Source organism: Mustelus asterias, chromosome 11, assembly GCF_964213995.1.
Source record: "Mustelus asterias chromosome 11, sMusAst1.hap1.1, whole genome shotgun sequence".
Lineage (NCBI taxonomy): Eukaryota > Metazoa > Chordata > Chondrichthyes > Carcharhiniformes > Triakidae > Mustelus > Mustelus asterias.
This window is the reverse complement of record NC_135811.1, coordinates 65,406,252-65,422,012: the sequence shown is the minus strand read 5'-3', so window position 1 is coordinate 65,422,012 and position 15,761 is coordinate 65,406,252. Positions and strand designations below refer to the sequence as shown.

At 45.5% G+C, this 15,761-nt stretch overlaps 2 protein-coding genes across 3 annotated transcripts in view; both read left to right on the top strand.

Moving 5' to 3' along the window:
* The window catches only part of LOC144500567 (uncharacterized), a 1,101,151-nt gene that overhangs the window by 1,027,120 nt on the left and 58,270 nt on the right, over positions 1-15,761 (top strand). The gene's annotated exons all lie outside the window — the stretch shown is intronic.
* Positions 1-15,761, top strand: part of LOC144500566 (kinetochore protein NDC80 homolog) — a 187,135-nt gene that overhangs the window by 119,207 nt on the left and 52,167 nt on the right. The window contains exon 10 of the mRNA XM_078223687.1: positions 8,508-8,652. Within this exon, the coding sequence (XP_078079813.1) occupies positions 8,508-8,652 (145 nt within the window). The remainder of the gene's footprint in view (positions 1-8,507; positions 8,653-15,761) is intronic.

Genomic DNA, 15,761 nt, shown 5'->3' with positions numbered 1-15,761 from the left:
AAGAAGGGCCAAAACGCCTGTTTCTGAGCTGTAATTTTCTATGGTTATAATGGGCAGCACCCACAGTGCCTGGTAAAATCAGATAAAACAGTCTACATCTGCGGAGACATCTGTCATAGAACAGTACAGCACAGTACAGGCCCATCGGACCTCGATGTTGTGCCGAGCTTTGTCCGAAACCAAGATCAAGCTATCCCACTCCCTATCATTCTGGTGTGCTCCATGTGCCTATCCAATAACCGCTTGAAAGTTCCTAAAGTGTCCAACTCCACTATCACAGCAGGCAGTCCATTCCACACCCCAACCACTCTCTGAGTAAAGAACCTACCTCGGACATCCCTCCTATATCTCCCACCATGAACCTTATAGTTATGCCCCCGAGTAAAAACTACATTCACCCGAGGAAATAGTCTCTGAACGTCCACTCTATCTATCCCCCTCATCATCATATAAGCCTCTATTAAGTCGCCTCTCATCCTCCTCCGCTCTAAAGAGAAAAGCCCTAGCTCCCTCAACCTTTCCTCATAAGACCACCCTCCAAACCAGGCAGCATCCTGGTAAATCTCCTCTGCACTCTCTCCAATGCTTCCACATCCTTCTTATATTGAGTTGACCAGAACTGCACACAACATTCCAAATGTGGTCTCACCAAGGTCCTGTACAGTTGCAGCATAACTCCACGGCTCTTAAACTCAAACCCCCTGTTAATAAACGTAACACACTATAGGTCTTCTTCACGGCTCTATCCATTTGAGTGGCAACTTTCAGAGATCTGTGGATATGGACCCCAAGATCTTTCTGTTCCTCCACATTCCTCAGAACACTGCCGTTGACCCTGTAATCCGCCTTCAAATTTGTCCGACCAAAATGAATCACCTCACACTTATCACTGTTAAACTCCATCTGCCATTTTTCGGCCCAGCTCTGCATCCTATCAATGTCTCTTGGCAACCTACAACAGCCCTCCACCTCATCCACTCGTCCACCAATCTTGGTGTCATCAGCAAATTTACTGGCCCACCCTTCAGCCCCCTCCTCCAAGTCATTCATAAAAATCACAAATAGCAGAGGACCCAGCACTGATCCCTGTGGTACACCGCTGGTAACTGGTCTCCAGTCTGAAAATTTTCCATCCACCACCACCCTCTGTCTTCTATGAGATAAGCCAGTTACTTATCCAATCGGCCAAATATCCCTCTATCCCACACCTCCTTACTTTCTTCATGAGCCTACCATGGGGAAGCTTATCAAACGCCTTACTAAAATCCATGTATACGACATCAACTGCTCTACCTTCATCTGCACACTTAGTTACCTCCTCAAAGAATTCAATCAAATTTGTGAGGCAAGACTTACCCTTCACGAATCCGTGCTGACTACCACGGATTAAGCTGTATCTTTCCAAATGGCCATAAATCCTATCGCTCAGGACCTCTTCCATTAACTTACCGACCACCGAAGTGAGACTAACCGGCCTATAATTACCAGGCTCATTCCTATTTCCTTTCTTGAACAGAGGAACAACATTCGCCACTCTCCAGTCCTCTTGCACTATCCCCATGGACAGTGAGGACACAAAGATCAAAGCCAAAGGCTCTGCAATCTCATCCCTTGCCTCCCAAAGAATCCTAGGATATATCCCGTCTGGCCCAGGGAAATTATCGACCCTCAGGTTTTTCAAAATTGCTAATACACCTTTCCTCAGAACATCTACCTCCTCCAGCCTATCAGCCTGTATCCCACTCTGATCCTCAAAAACATGGTCCCTCTCCTTGGTGAACACTGAAGTATTCATTCATCGCCTCTCCTATCTCTTCTGACTCCATGCACAAGTTCCCACTACTATCCTTGACCGGCCCTAACCTCACCCTGGCCATTCTTTTATTTCTCATATAAGAGTAAAAAGCCTTGGGGTTTTCCTTGATCCGACTCGCCAAGGACTTCTCATGCCCTCTCCTAAGCCCTTTTTTTAGCTCATTCCTTGCTACCTTGTAACCCTCAAGCGACCCAACTGAACCGTGTTTTCTCATCCTTACATACGCTTCCTTTTTCCTCTTGACAAGACATTCAACCTCTTTTGTGAACCATGGTTCCCTCACTCGGCCATTTCCTCCCTGCCTGACAGGGACATGCCTACCAAGGACACACAGTATTTGTTCCTTGAACAAGCTCCACTTTTCACGGAGTTGGGGGTAGGGTGTTCGCGTGGATTGGGGATTGGCTATCCAACAGGAAGCAGAGAGTTGGAATAAATCAGTGCTTTTCTGATTGGCAGATGGTGACTAGTGGCGTGCCACAGGGATCAGTACTGGGGCCTCAACTGTTTACTATTTACATAGATGATCTGGAGGAGGGGACTGAGTGTAGGGTAACAAAGTTTGCTGACGACACGAAGATAAGTGGGAAAGTGAATTGCGTGGAGGAAGCGGAAGGTCTGCAGAGAGATTTGAATAGGCTGAGTGAGTGGGCGAGGATCTGGCAGATGGAGTATAACGTTGGCAAATGCGAGGTTATTCACTTTGGAAGAAATAATCGCAAGTTGGATTATTATTTAAATGGAAAAAAATTACAACATGCTACTGTGCAAAGAGACCTGAGGGTCCTTGTGCATGAGTCGCAAAAACTCAGTCTGCAAGTACAACAGGTGATCAAGAAGGCAAATGGGATGTTGGCATTTATCGCGAGGGGGATAGAATATAAAAGCAGAGAAGTCTTGCTGCATCTGTACAAGGCATTGGTGAGGCCACAGCTGGAATACTGTGTGCAGTTTTGGTCCCCTTACTTGCGAAAGGATATATTGGCCTTGGAGGGAGTGCAGAGAAGGTTCACCAGGTTGATACCGGAGATGAGGGGTGTAGATTATGAGGAGAGATTGAGCAGATTAGGTTTGTACTCGTTGGAGTTTAAAAGGCTGAGGGGTGATCTTAAAGAGGCATATAAGATAATGAAGGGGCTGGATAGGGTACAAGTGGAGAAATTCTTTCCACTTAGAAAGGAAACCAGAACTAGAGGGCACAGCCTCAAAATAAAGGGGGGTCAGTTTAGGACAGAGTTGAGGAGGAACTTCTTCTCTAAGGGTGGTGAATCTCTGGAATTCCCTGCCCACTGACGTGGTGGAGGCTACCTCGTTGAATATGTTTAAGTCACGGATAGATGGATTTCTGATCGGTAGGGGAATTAAGGGTTATGGGGAGCAGGCGGGTAAGTGGAACTGATTCACTTCAGATCAGCCATGATCTTATTGAATGGCGGGGCAGGCTCGAGGGGCTAGATGGCCTACTCCTCCTATTTCTTATGTTCTTATGTTCATTTGTGCCTTTCCCTAACAGTTTCTGTTCCCATCTTATGCTCCCTAATTCTTGCCTAATCGCATCATAATTACCCCTCCCCCAAATATACACCTTGCCCTGCCGTAAGGCCCTATCCCTCTCCCTCTCCATTGCAATAATGAAAGACACCAAATTATGGTCACTATCTCCAAAGTGCTCTCCCACAACTAAATCTGACACTTGGCCCGGTTCATTACCCAGTACCAAGTCCAATGTGGCCCCACCTCTTGTCGGCCTATCCACGTATTGTGTCAGGAAACCCTCCTGCACACACTGTACAAAAACTGCCCCATCCGAAGTATTCGACCTATAAAGGTTCCAATCAATGTTTGGAAAGTTAAAGTCACCCATGACGACTACCCTGTGACCTCCATACCTATCCATAATCTGCTTTGCAATTTCTTCCTCCACATCTCTATTACTATTTGGGGGCCTATAGAAAACCCCCAACAACGTGACCGCTCCTTTCCTGTTTCTAACTTCAGCCCATATTACCTCAGTAAGCAGATCCCCATCAAACTGCCTTTCAGCAGCCGTTAAACTATCCTTGATTAAAAATGCTACTCCTCCACCTCTTTTACCACCTTCCCTACTCTTACTGAAACATCTATACCCCGCAACTTCCAACAACCATTCCTGTCCCTGTTCTAACCATGTCTCCGTAATGGCCACATCGTAGTCCCCAGTACCAATCCACGCTCCAAGTTCACCTACCTTATTCCGGATGCTCCTTGCATTGAAGTAGACACACTTCAACCCACCTTCCTGTCTGCTGGTACACTCCTGCGACCTTGATACCCTCCTCAGTACCTCACTACGCTCAACACTGGCTTCTGGACTACAGCTCGTTTTCCCATCCCCCTGACAAATTAGTTTAAACCCCCCAGAAGAGCTGTAGCAAATTTCCCTCCCAGGATATTGGTGCCCCTCTGGTTCAGGTGCAAACCGTCCTGTTTGTACAGGTCCCACCTTCCCCAGAATGTGCTCCAATTATCCATGAAACTGAAACCGTTAAAAACCGTTGAACTGTCAGGTTACAAAGCTGGGCAAATACCCTATCCCAAAGATAGAGAATTTATAGTATAGGGGGAAATTCTAGAATCCTTTCACAAAAATTTTGTAGCAAAACACTTGGAAACCAGTGGCAGGATTGGACAGAGTCACCATGGATTTATGAAAGGGAAATCATGCTTGGCAAGTCTACTGAAATTCTTCGAGGATGTAACAAAGGACGAAGAAAAGTACAGCACAGGAACAGGCCCTTTGGCCCTCCAAGCCTGCACCAATCATGATGCCTGACTAAAGTAAAACCGTATGCACTTACGGAGTCCATATCCTTCCATTCCCATCCTATTCATGTATTCGTCTCGTTGCCCCTTAAATGCCGCTATCATACCTGCTCCCACTACCTCCCCAGGCAGCGCGTTCACCACCCTCTGTGTAAATAAAAAAACTTGCCTTGCACATCTCCTCTAAACTTTTCCCCACGCACCTTAAACCTATGTCCCCATGAACTTGACTTTTCTACCCTGAGAAAGAGCATCTGACTATCCACTTTGTCCATGCCACTCATAATCTTGTAGGTCTCTATCAGGTCACCCCTCAACCTTTGTTGTTCCAGCGAGAACAAACCGAGTTTATCCAATCTCTCCTCATAGCTAATACCCTCCAGATCAGGTAACATCCTGGTAAACCTCTTCTGTACCCTCTCCAAAGCGTCCACATCCTTCTGGTAGTGTGGTGACCAGAATTGTACACACTATTCTAAATAGGCCTAACTAAGGTTCTGTACAGCTGCAGCATGACCTGCCAATTTTTCTACTCAATGCCCTGACCGATGAAGGCAAGCATGCTGTATGCTTTCTTGACCAACTTATCCACCTGCGTTGCCACTTTGTGATCGGTGTTCATGTATGCCCAGATCTCTCTGCCTCTCAATACTCCTAAGAGTTCTACAACTAGTAGAGTTGATGAGGGGATGTGGTTTAATTGGACTTTCAGAAGGCTTTCAACAGAGTTCCACGTAAGAGATTAGTGTGTAAAGTTAAAGCACATGGGATTGGGTGTAGGCTATTGAGATGATAGAAAACTGGGTGACAGACAGGAAACGAAGAGTAGGAATAAACGGGTGATTTTCCAAATGGCAGGCAGTGACGAGTGTGATACCACAGCTATTCCCAATGTATACGAATGATTTAGATGAGGGAACTAAATGCAGATGACACAGAGCTGGGTGGGAGGGTGAGCTGTGAGGAGGATGCAGAGATGCTTCAGTGTGATTTGAACAAGCTGAGTGAATGGGCAAATGATTGCAGTATAATTTGGATAAATTGAGGTTATTTGGTAGCAAAAATCTGAATGGACATAAATTAAGAGAGGAGAATGTGTAACGAGACCTGGGTTTCCTCGTATACCAGTCACTGAAGGTAAGCAGGCAGGTGCAGCAAGCAGTAAAGAAGACAAATGGTCTGTTGGCCTTCATCATGTGAAGATTTTATTACAGGAGCACAGATGTCTTGATGCAATGATACAGGGCCTTGGTGAGGCCATACCTGGAATATTGTGTGCAGTTTTGGTCGTCTTATCTGAGAAAGGATGATTTGCTCTCGAGGAAGTGCAGAGAAGGTTTACCAGGCTGATTCCTGGAATGGCAGGACTGACGTATGAGGAGAGATTGAGTCGGTTAGGATTGCATTCCTGGAGTTCAGAAAAATGAGGGAGAATATCACAGAAACCTATAAAATTCTAACAGGACTAGTGAGGGTAGATGCAGGAAGGATGTTCCCAATAGTGTCAGAACCAGGGGTCACAGTCTGAGGATACAGGATAGACTGTTTAGGACGGGGATGAGGAGAAATTTCCTCACCCAGAGACTGGTCAGCCTATGGAATTTCCTTCCACAGAAAGTAATTGTGGCCAAAACATTGAATGTTTTCAGGAAGCAGATATAGCATTTGAGGTGCAGGGGATCAAAGAATATAGTGAAAGGCATGATCTGGCTATTGAGTTGACCATGATCATAATGAATAGTGGAGCAGGCTCAGAGGGCCGAATGGCCTCCTATTTTCTCTGTTTCTATATGCAAGGCTGGCTGGAGGACAGTAATATATGAAATTAGATATTAGACATACATATCAACAGTTGAAATTTGATTATGTTTAACTATTAACACCCATAAAGGACTATATCAGTATACACGCTTGCCTTTTGGTATCTTATCAGCTTGCGCCATATTTCAAAGAAACATGGAAAATTTATTGCAGGGCTTGCCATGTGTTGTATATTTGGATGATGTATTGATTATTGGTGCCACCGAAGAACAACACTTGGCTAATCTAGAAGAAATAGTGGGAAGATATCAGGAGGCAGGAGTTTGTCTAAAAAAGGAAAAAATGCACTTTCCAGGCAAGTGAATTAGCCTACCTCAGCTCCTGTGTGAATACCCAGGGATTGTATCCTATGGAGGACAAAGTAAGGATATGAAGGAGCACCGGCCCCTAGAATCCCTTAGTTTTCATTCCGGGCAATGGTTAATTATTACGGGCGTTTCCTTCCAAATCTGTCAACACTATTTACACGTAGAGGCAGAGAATCCAACAGCGCAGAAAAGGCCCTTCAGTCCATTGAGTCTGCACTGACAATAACCACTAAAGGTGCACCAATCCTATTTTTCAGCACTTGCCCCATATCCCTGAATGTTATGATATTTTAAGTGCTCTTGAAAGGAGATCAAAGCCTTCTTCACTGTTACCACCCTATCAATCATGGTGTCATCTGCAAACTTACTTACTCCCCCCACATTATATACATAAGAGACCCAACACTGAACCTGGTGGTGCACCATTGTACACCAGCCTCCAGTCACTTAAACAGCTTTCCACCACTACCCATTGTGTCCTATACAGCACCAAAGACCCGGTTCGATTCCAGCCTTGGGTGACTATCTGTGTGGAGTTTGTATGTTCTCCCCATGTCTGTGTGGGTTTCCTCTCTGATCTGATTTCCTCCCACATTCCAAAGATGTGCAGGTTAGTTTGATTGGCTATGCGAAATTGTCCCTTCATGTCCCATGCTATATAGGTTAGCAGGGTAAATACGTGGAGTTATGGGGTAAGCCTGGGTAAGAGTCGGTGCAGACTTGATGGGCCGAATGGCCTCCTGCACTGTAGTGATTCTATGAAAAGGTCTTTAGTTTAGAAAGGCGTCGTGTGTTGTCGGCGCAGGCTTGGTGGGCTGAAGGACCTGTTCCTGTGCTGTACTGTTCCTTGTTCTTTGACACTGCCCTATTACTTACTAATATCTGTAGCTATGCTGATTCTGACCTACTGAACAGCCCTTTTTAATCTTTCTGCTACAGGTGGACGTGCCATCAGCTACCAAGGCTCTAAGCTGTGGAATTTCCTCCCTGAATCTCTCTGCCTCTCTCTTCCCCTAAAGACACTCTTTAAAACCTACTCCTTATCTGCTCTTCAATCTCTGTGGCTCAGTGTCAAATGTTGTTTAAAAACATTGTTGGATTTTTGTTTGCATTGTAAGTGCCACATAAATACAGGCAAAGGTTCTGTCTCTCTTTTCCTTCCCCCAACCCCACCCCCGGTCCTGTTCTTTTGCTCTTCATTACCCACCCCCGGTTACTCAACCTGTCACTCCCCAACCTTGCTCACCCTCCATCTCATGGGTGTTTTGTATCTAAGTTTGTTCTGAAGTTTTGATGATGTTCAGAGATGGGAGCTAAATGTTGCAGCATAGGTGTGAAAGGTGAGGCCTTTTTGTTACTCTTGCAGTGGAATCTCCAAGTCCAATCTTGTAATTATTTATGGTTAGTTTTGTACTAGTATGGTGATGTCCATGAGGCGGAGAGTACCAAGTTTCCATAGACGACCTTAATGTACTGTATTCTAGTAGCACAGAGCACAATACAGTAGCTTTTCCTGTCTCAAAGCTTTTATTCTGATGGTTCCTGTAGACAATACAAATGTAGTCTTGTACATTTCTCAAGGTGATGCGCATTCGCAAGAAACTAAGCAATGCTTACATTGATTTATTTTTAAAAATCCATTAATTATTGTAAGTATTGCCAAGTTGTTCGATGTGAGGTTAAGCCTTAAACTCGAGTGAAGAAACCCAGAGCTGGTGCACAATGGGAAGCTTCTTCATTAACTTGACTTTTGATTTCAGGACAGAGTTCAGGCACTGGAGAAAACCAGAACAAGTTTGCAAAAGGACCAACAGAAATACAAGAAATACCTTGAAGAAATGGAGCAGCACAAATCTCTTCTGGAGCAAAGAGCAAAAGGGATCAAAGATGAAATTGAGTCTGCAGGTACTTTGGAAAGAAACCAATTGTTGAACATTGATTATAAAATAACATTCCATCTCCATTGCAGAATAATTAGTAACAAATTTACAATGGTTTCCAACAACTGAAAATTATCAGAATTTTAAAGTAATCTTACTGAAGTAATTGCAAAATAACTTGTAGCTAACTATAAGTCTACTTTTTCCATTTTTATATTGGTCATATTTCAGAGCCATTAAGGCACAGAAGGAGGCCATTCAGTCTGTTGAATCCATGCCTGCTCTCTGTAGAGCAACCCAATTTGCGCCATTAAACTGCTTGAATCCCATAGCTCTTAAGTTTATTTCGACTCGCGTGCCCATTCAATTTCCTTTCGAAAGCATTAGTTTCTGCTTCCAGCATTCGAGAGAGAGAGCCTTTCAAGTCATTCCCACTCACTATGTAAAAAAACAAAGCTCTTCCTCGCATCCCACCCCTCTGCATCTTTTGCCAAAACCTTAAATCTTTGTCCCCTAGTCTTTATGCCATTAGCCAACAGGAATAGCATTATTTTGTCTCGATTAGGTAAACCTGTCACAATCTTTTGTGTACCTCTAATAAATCTCCCCATAACCTCCTTTGCTCGAAGAACAATCCCAGCTGCTTCAACCTAAACTTGGAGCTAGAGGACTGCAGCGTTCGAGGTGGCTGCTCACCACTTTCCCAAGAGCATTTAGAAATGGCATCAAATGCTAGTTGTGCCAACGATCCCACATCCCATAAAAAGTACTTTTTAAAAATCCCTCCACCCTGAAACCATTCTGATAAATCTCCTCTGTACGCTCTGAGACCTCAATGTCTTCCTCGAGTGTAATGGACAAAACTAGATGGTACTTTCGTAACTTATAAAGCAGAACTTGATACAAGTTCTGTATAACTTCCTTGCATTGCACTCTAGACCTCTATTTATGAAGCCCAAGATCCAATAAGTTTTGCAAATTGCTCTCTCAATATGTTCTGTCACTATGCACACAAACCCCCAAGTCCCTCTGTACACTTTTTAGAACTGTAAAACTTAGTCTACGTTGCTTCTTCCTTTTCTGTTCAAGCACTTCACCTCACATTTTGCTGTATTAAATTCCATGCCACTTGTCTGCCAGCCAATGTCATGTTCCATTGGATTGACATCACCCTCAAAGTTTGGAATAATTCCCAAATTATGAAATCTTACTTTGCATTCCAATATCCAAGTCATTTTTATACGTATCAGAAAAGCAGTGGTCCTAGCATTGACCTTTGGGAACACAACTGTCTGCCACACTCTGGACTTCAAAAACCATTGCCAAGACTCGCTGTTTTTTGCCTCTTAGCCAATTTTCATCCAAGTTAATACTAGCCCTCTTATTACATCAGCTTCAATTTTGGGTAACCAGTCTTCAATGTAATGCTTTGACAGGACTTAAACTCCATATAGACAACATTATTGCTTTCCTTTGCTTCAACTTCTGTTACTTCAAATTCGATTAGTCAAGTGTGCTGGCTCTATGCTGGTTCTCCTTAATTAACTCAAATTTCTCCCAATTGATTAGTCAAGTGTGCTGGTTCTATGCTGGTTCTCCTTAATTAACTCAAATTTCTCCAAATTGCAGTTGATCTTTTTCCTGAATATTATTTCTAAAATCTTACCACTAATGTTAAACTGATCAATTATAAGTCATGTCCTTGCACCGCTGCTTGAATAAGACCACGCTCCAATTCTCTGGCACCTAACCAAGGAAGAATGGAAAATGATGACCAGCCCTCCCGCTATCATTCCCTTCAACAACCTGGGATGTAAGCCATCTGGACCAGACAGCCTTTTTATTTATTCATGGGATGTGGGCATTGCTGGCCAAGCCAGCATTGATTGCCCATCCCCAATTGCCCTCAAACCTAGTGGCTTGCTAAGAGTCAGCATGTAGGCCAGATTTCCTTTCCTAAAAGACGTTAGAGAACCAATGGCAATCGACAGTCTTTTAATTCCAGATTTTTTTTATTGAATTCAAATTTCAGCATCACCATTTCACAGTTCTAACTCAGGTCCCCAAAGCATTACCCTGAGTTCTTGGATTATTAATCCAGTGACAATGCCACCACGTCACCACCTCCCCTATGCATAGCCAACCTCAAGTACATCATTCCTATCTGTTTCCACCCCATCCATTACTACTCATATATTGCCCAATTTTTATAAATTGCTGACAAAATAGATAAGACAGATAAGCATGAATTCCAATTGTAAAGGAAGCAACAGTTTGTACTGCATAAGAAGAGTGCTGATAGGTTGGCAAGTGGACTCTAATCGAGGCATTGTGTGGAGAATGCCCCAAGGAACAGTTAATACCAAGCTTTTTGTTCAAATTCAAACCTGCCTCTGATGGTCAAGGAATTGATGATGTGGAGATGCCGGCGTTGGACTGGGGTAAACACAGTAAGAAGTTTAACAAGTTCTGGGGTAAACACAGTAACAAGTTTAACAAGTTCTGTTTGTGAACAGAATTCCCACTCACCTGAAGAAGGGGCTCAGAGCCTCGAAAGCTTGTGTGGCTTTTGCTACCAAATAAACCTGTTGGACTTTAACCTGGTGTTGTTAAACTTCTTACTGGGTCAAGGAATTGTCATGGGAATGAAGCTTTTTAGTTTAAAAAAGGCGTAAAGCGTGGACATGCTCCTCCTTTCTGCAAAGGACAGGGCTATATGTGTGAACGTCTATAGCTTCAAGCATGCGTAAGTGAGCCACACTGAACCTGACTGATATCATTCTTAGCATGATCAGGATTATCTAATGTAAGAATGCCGAACAACATCCTGACTCCAACTAAAGCCCTCCAGCCCCGGGATTGTTTGCCCTATCAGCCCAGGTTTGAGCACTCATGCTCTATTGGCACCAGTCCTGTCATGTAGCCCTCGAAGGATCGCCCCCTCGAGGGGCCACACTACCACTCCCCACGACCCCCACCCCGCAAATTCTTGGACTACCCATGGTAAAGCTCATTGTTCCACAGGAGCAGGCTGAGGGTAAAGGAGTGTGTTCCTGCATTTGATTTATTTATTTATTTTTCAGTTAAATTTGTGTTAAAAATCAGAGGGGTTTTTTTCCGAAACAGGAAGTAGGCCCAGGAGAAGCCCGGGAAGGTTTTTGGAGGGTTTAAAAGCAGGCCGCACTTTGGAGCGGGCAGTGGAATGAGTGGGAAGCAGAGTGAGAGCTGATGGGCTTTGGCTCATCGGGCTTCGGCGTAAACAGGCAGAGGTGGGGTAGGTTTAGACAGTTTTTCCTGTGTCATTGGAAGAAAGGGGGAATTATGATTGTGAGGCCAGTTTGTTGTTCTCAGTGTCGGATGTGGGAGGTCCTGGAGTCAGCTAGCCTCCCGGACGTCCATATCTGCCCCAGGGGCGTCGAGCTGCAGCTCCTAAGGGACCGCGTTGGGGAACTGGAACTGCAGCTCAATGACCTTCGTCTGGTTAGGGAGAATGAGGAGGTGACAGATAGAAGTTACAGGCAGGTGGTCACACCGGGGCCATGGGAGACAGACAAGTGGGTCACGGTTAGGAAGGGGAAAGGTCAGGTACTAGAGTACCCCAGTAGCTGTGCCCCTTAAAAATAAGTACTCCTGTTTAAGTACTGTTGGGGGGAGCAGCCTACCTGGGGGAAGCAACAGTGGCCGTGCCTCCGGCGCAGAGTCTGGCCCGGCAGCTCAGAAGGGTAGGGAAAGGGAGGGTGAGCAAACTGACCACAGCACAAAGGTACAGGGAGCCATCCAAGTGGGGGGAGAAACAAAAGATGTAGTAGAAATTGGGGATAGTACACTTTTGGATGCTGTTGGGGTGGGGGGGGGGGGGGGGGGGGCGGACACTTAGCAGGGGTAAGCCATGGTGTACAGGTCACTGGCTCAGAGTCTGTCCTTGTAGCTCAGAAGGGAAGGGGGGAGAGGAGTAGAGGATTAGTCATTGGGGACTCCATAGTTAAAGGGACGGATAGGGGATTCTGCGGGAACGAGAGAGACTCGCGGTTGGTGTGTTGCCTCCCAGGAGCCAGAGTCCACGATGTCTCGGATCGTGTTTTTGAAATCCTTAAAGGGGAGGGGGACCAGCCCCAAGTTGTGGTTCACATAGGCACTCAAGACATAGGTAGGAAAAGGGATGGGGATGAAAGGCAGAAATTCAGGGAGTTAGGGTGGAAGCTTAGGGTTAGAACAAACAAAGTTGTTATCTCTGGTTTGTTACCCGTGCCACGTGATAGTGAGGAGAGGAATAGGGAGAGAGAGCAGTTGAACACGTGGTTACAGGGATGGTGCAGGAGGGAGGGTTTCAGATACCTGGACAATTGGGGCTCTTTCTGGGGTAGGTGGGACCTCTACAAACAAGATGGTCTGCACTTGAACCAGAGGGGTACCAATATCTTGGGGGGAAAATTTGCTAATGCTCTACGGGAGGGTTTAAACTAATTCAGCAGGTGGGTGGGTGCCTGAATTGTAGCTCCGGTGTACAGGAGGTTGAGAGTAGTGAGGTCATGGATGAGGTTTCAGAGTCGCAGGAGTGTACTGGCAGGCAGGAAGGCTGTTTGAAGTGTGTATACTTCAACGCCAGGAGCATCCGGAATAAGGTGGGTGAGCTTGCAGCATGGGTTGGTACCTGGGATTTCGATGTTGTGGCCATCTCGGAGACATGGATATAGTAGGGACAGGAATGGTTGTTGCAGGTTCTGGGGTTTAGATGTTTCAGTAAGTGCAGGGAAGGTGGTAAAAGAGGGGGAGGTGTGGCATTGTTAGTTAAGGACAGTATTACGGTGGCAGAAAGGACATTTGATGAGGTAGTTTGGGCTGAGGTTAGAAACAGGAAAGGAGAGGTCACCCTGTTGGGAGTTTTTTTATAGACCTCCGAAAAGTTCCAGAGATGTCGAGGAAAAGATTGCAAAGATGATTCTGGATAGGAGCGAAAGTAACAGGGTAGTTGTACTGGGGGACTTTAACTTTACAAATATTGACTGGAAAAGCTATAGTTCGAGTACTTTAGAGGGGTCGGTTTTTGTCCAATGTGTGCAGGAGGGTTTCCTGACGCAGTATATAGATCGACCAACAAGAGGCGAGGCCACATTGGATTTGGTACTGGGTAATGAACCAGGCCAGGTGTTAGATTTGGAGGTAAGTGAGCACTTTGGTGACAGTGACCACAATTCGATTACATTTACTTTAGCAATGGAAAAGGATAGGTTTATACCAAAGGGCAAGAGTTATAGCTGGGGGAAAGGAAATTCTGATGCGATTAGGCGAGATTTAGCTGGCATAGGTTGGGGAAGGAAACTGCAGGGGATGGGCACAATTGAAATGTGGAGCTTGTTCAAGGAACAGCTACTACGCGTCCTTGATAAATATGTACCTGTCAGGCAGGGAGGAAGCAGACGTGTGAGGGAACCGTGGTTTACTAAGGCGGTTGAATCACTTGTGAAGAGGAAGAAGGAGACTTATGTTAAGATGAGACGTGAAGGCTCAGTTAGGGCACTTGAGAGTTACAAGTTAGCTAGGAAGGACCTAAAGAAAGAGTTAAGAAGAGCCAGGAGGGGACATGAGAAGTCTTTGGCAGGTAGGATCAAGGAAAACCCTAAAGCTTTCTATCGGTATGTCAGGGGTAAAAGAATGACTAGGGTAATATTAGGGCCAGTCAAGGACAGTAGTGGGAAGTTGTGCGTGGAGTCTGAAGAGATAGGAGAGGCACTAAATGAATATTTTTCGTCAGTATTCACACTGGAGAGGGACAGTGTTGTCGAGGGGAGTACTGAGATGCAGACTGTTGGACTGGATGGGATTGATGTTCATAAGGAGGAGGTGTTAGCAATTCTGGAAAGGGTAAAAATAGATAAGTCCCCTGGGCCGGATGGGATTTATCCTAGGATTCTCTGGGAGGCGAGAGAGGAGATTGCAGAGCCTTTGGCTTTGATCTTTGTGTTGTCATTGTCTACAGGAACAGTGCCAGAAGACTGGAGGACAAGGGGACAAATGTTGTCCCCTTGTTCAAGAAGGGGAGTAGGGACAACTCTGGTAATTACAGACCGGTGAGCCTTACTTCTGTTGTGGGCAAAGTATTGAAAGGATTATAAGAGATAGGATTTATACAAAGAACAAAACAAAGAACAATACAGCACAGGAACAGGCCCTTCGGCCCTCCAAGCCCGTGCCGCTCCCTGGTCCAAACTAGACCATTCTTTTGTATCCTTCCCACTCCGTTCATGTGGCTATCTAGATAAGTCTTAAACGTTCCCAGTGTGTCCGCCTCCACCACCTTGCCCGGCAGCGCATTCCAGGCCCCCACCACCCTCTCTGTAAAATATGTCCTCCTGACATCTGTGTTAAACTTCCCCCACAGAACCATAGAAAATTACAGCTCAGAAACAGGCCTTTTGGCCCTTCTCGTCTGTGCCGAACCATTTTTTGCCTAGTCCCACTGACCTGCACTTGGACCATATCCCTCCACACCCCTCTCATCCATAGAAAGAATCATAGAAACCCTACAGTGCAGAAAGAGGCCATTCGGCCCATCGAGTCTGCACCGACCACAATCCCACCCAGGCCCTCCCCCATATCCCTACATATTTACTCGCTAATCCCTCTAACCTACACATCTCAGGAGACTAAGGGGCAATTTTAGCATGGTCAATCAACCTAACCCGCACATCGTTGGACTGTGGGAGGAAACCGGAGCACCCGGAGGAAGCCCACGCAGACATGAGGAGAATGTGCAAACTCCACACAGACAGTGACCCAAGCCGGGAATCGAACCCAGGTCGCTGGAGCTGTGAAGCAGCAGTGCTAACCACTGTGCTACCGTGCCGCCGAACCCGTCCAAGTTTTTCTTAAATGTTAAATGTATCAATTACGACTTTATCCGGCAGCGCATTCCACACTCCCACCACTCTCTGCGTGAAGAAGCCCCCCCTAACATTCCCTTTAAACTTTTCTCCTTGCACCCTTAACCCATGCCCTCTGGTTTTTTTTCTCCCCGAGCCTCAGCGGAAAAAGCCTGCATGCATACACTCTATCTATACCCATCAAAATCTTATACACTTATCTTATCTTATAAAATGTATACCCCCTTCACCTTGAACCTATGACCCCTCGTGA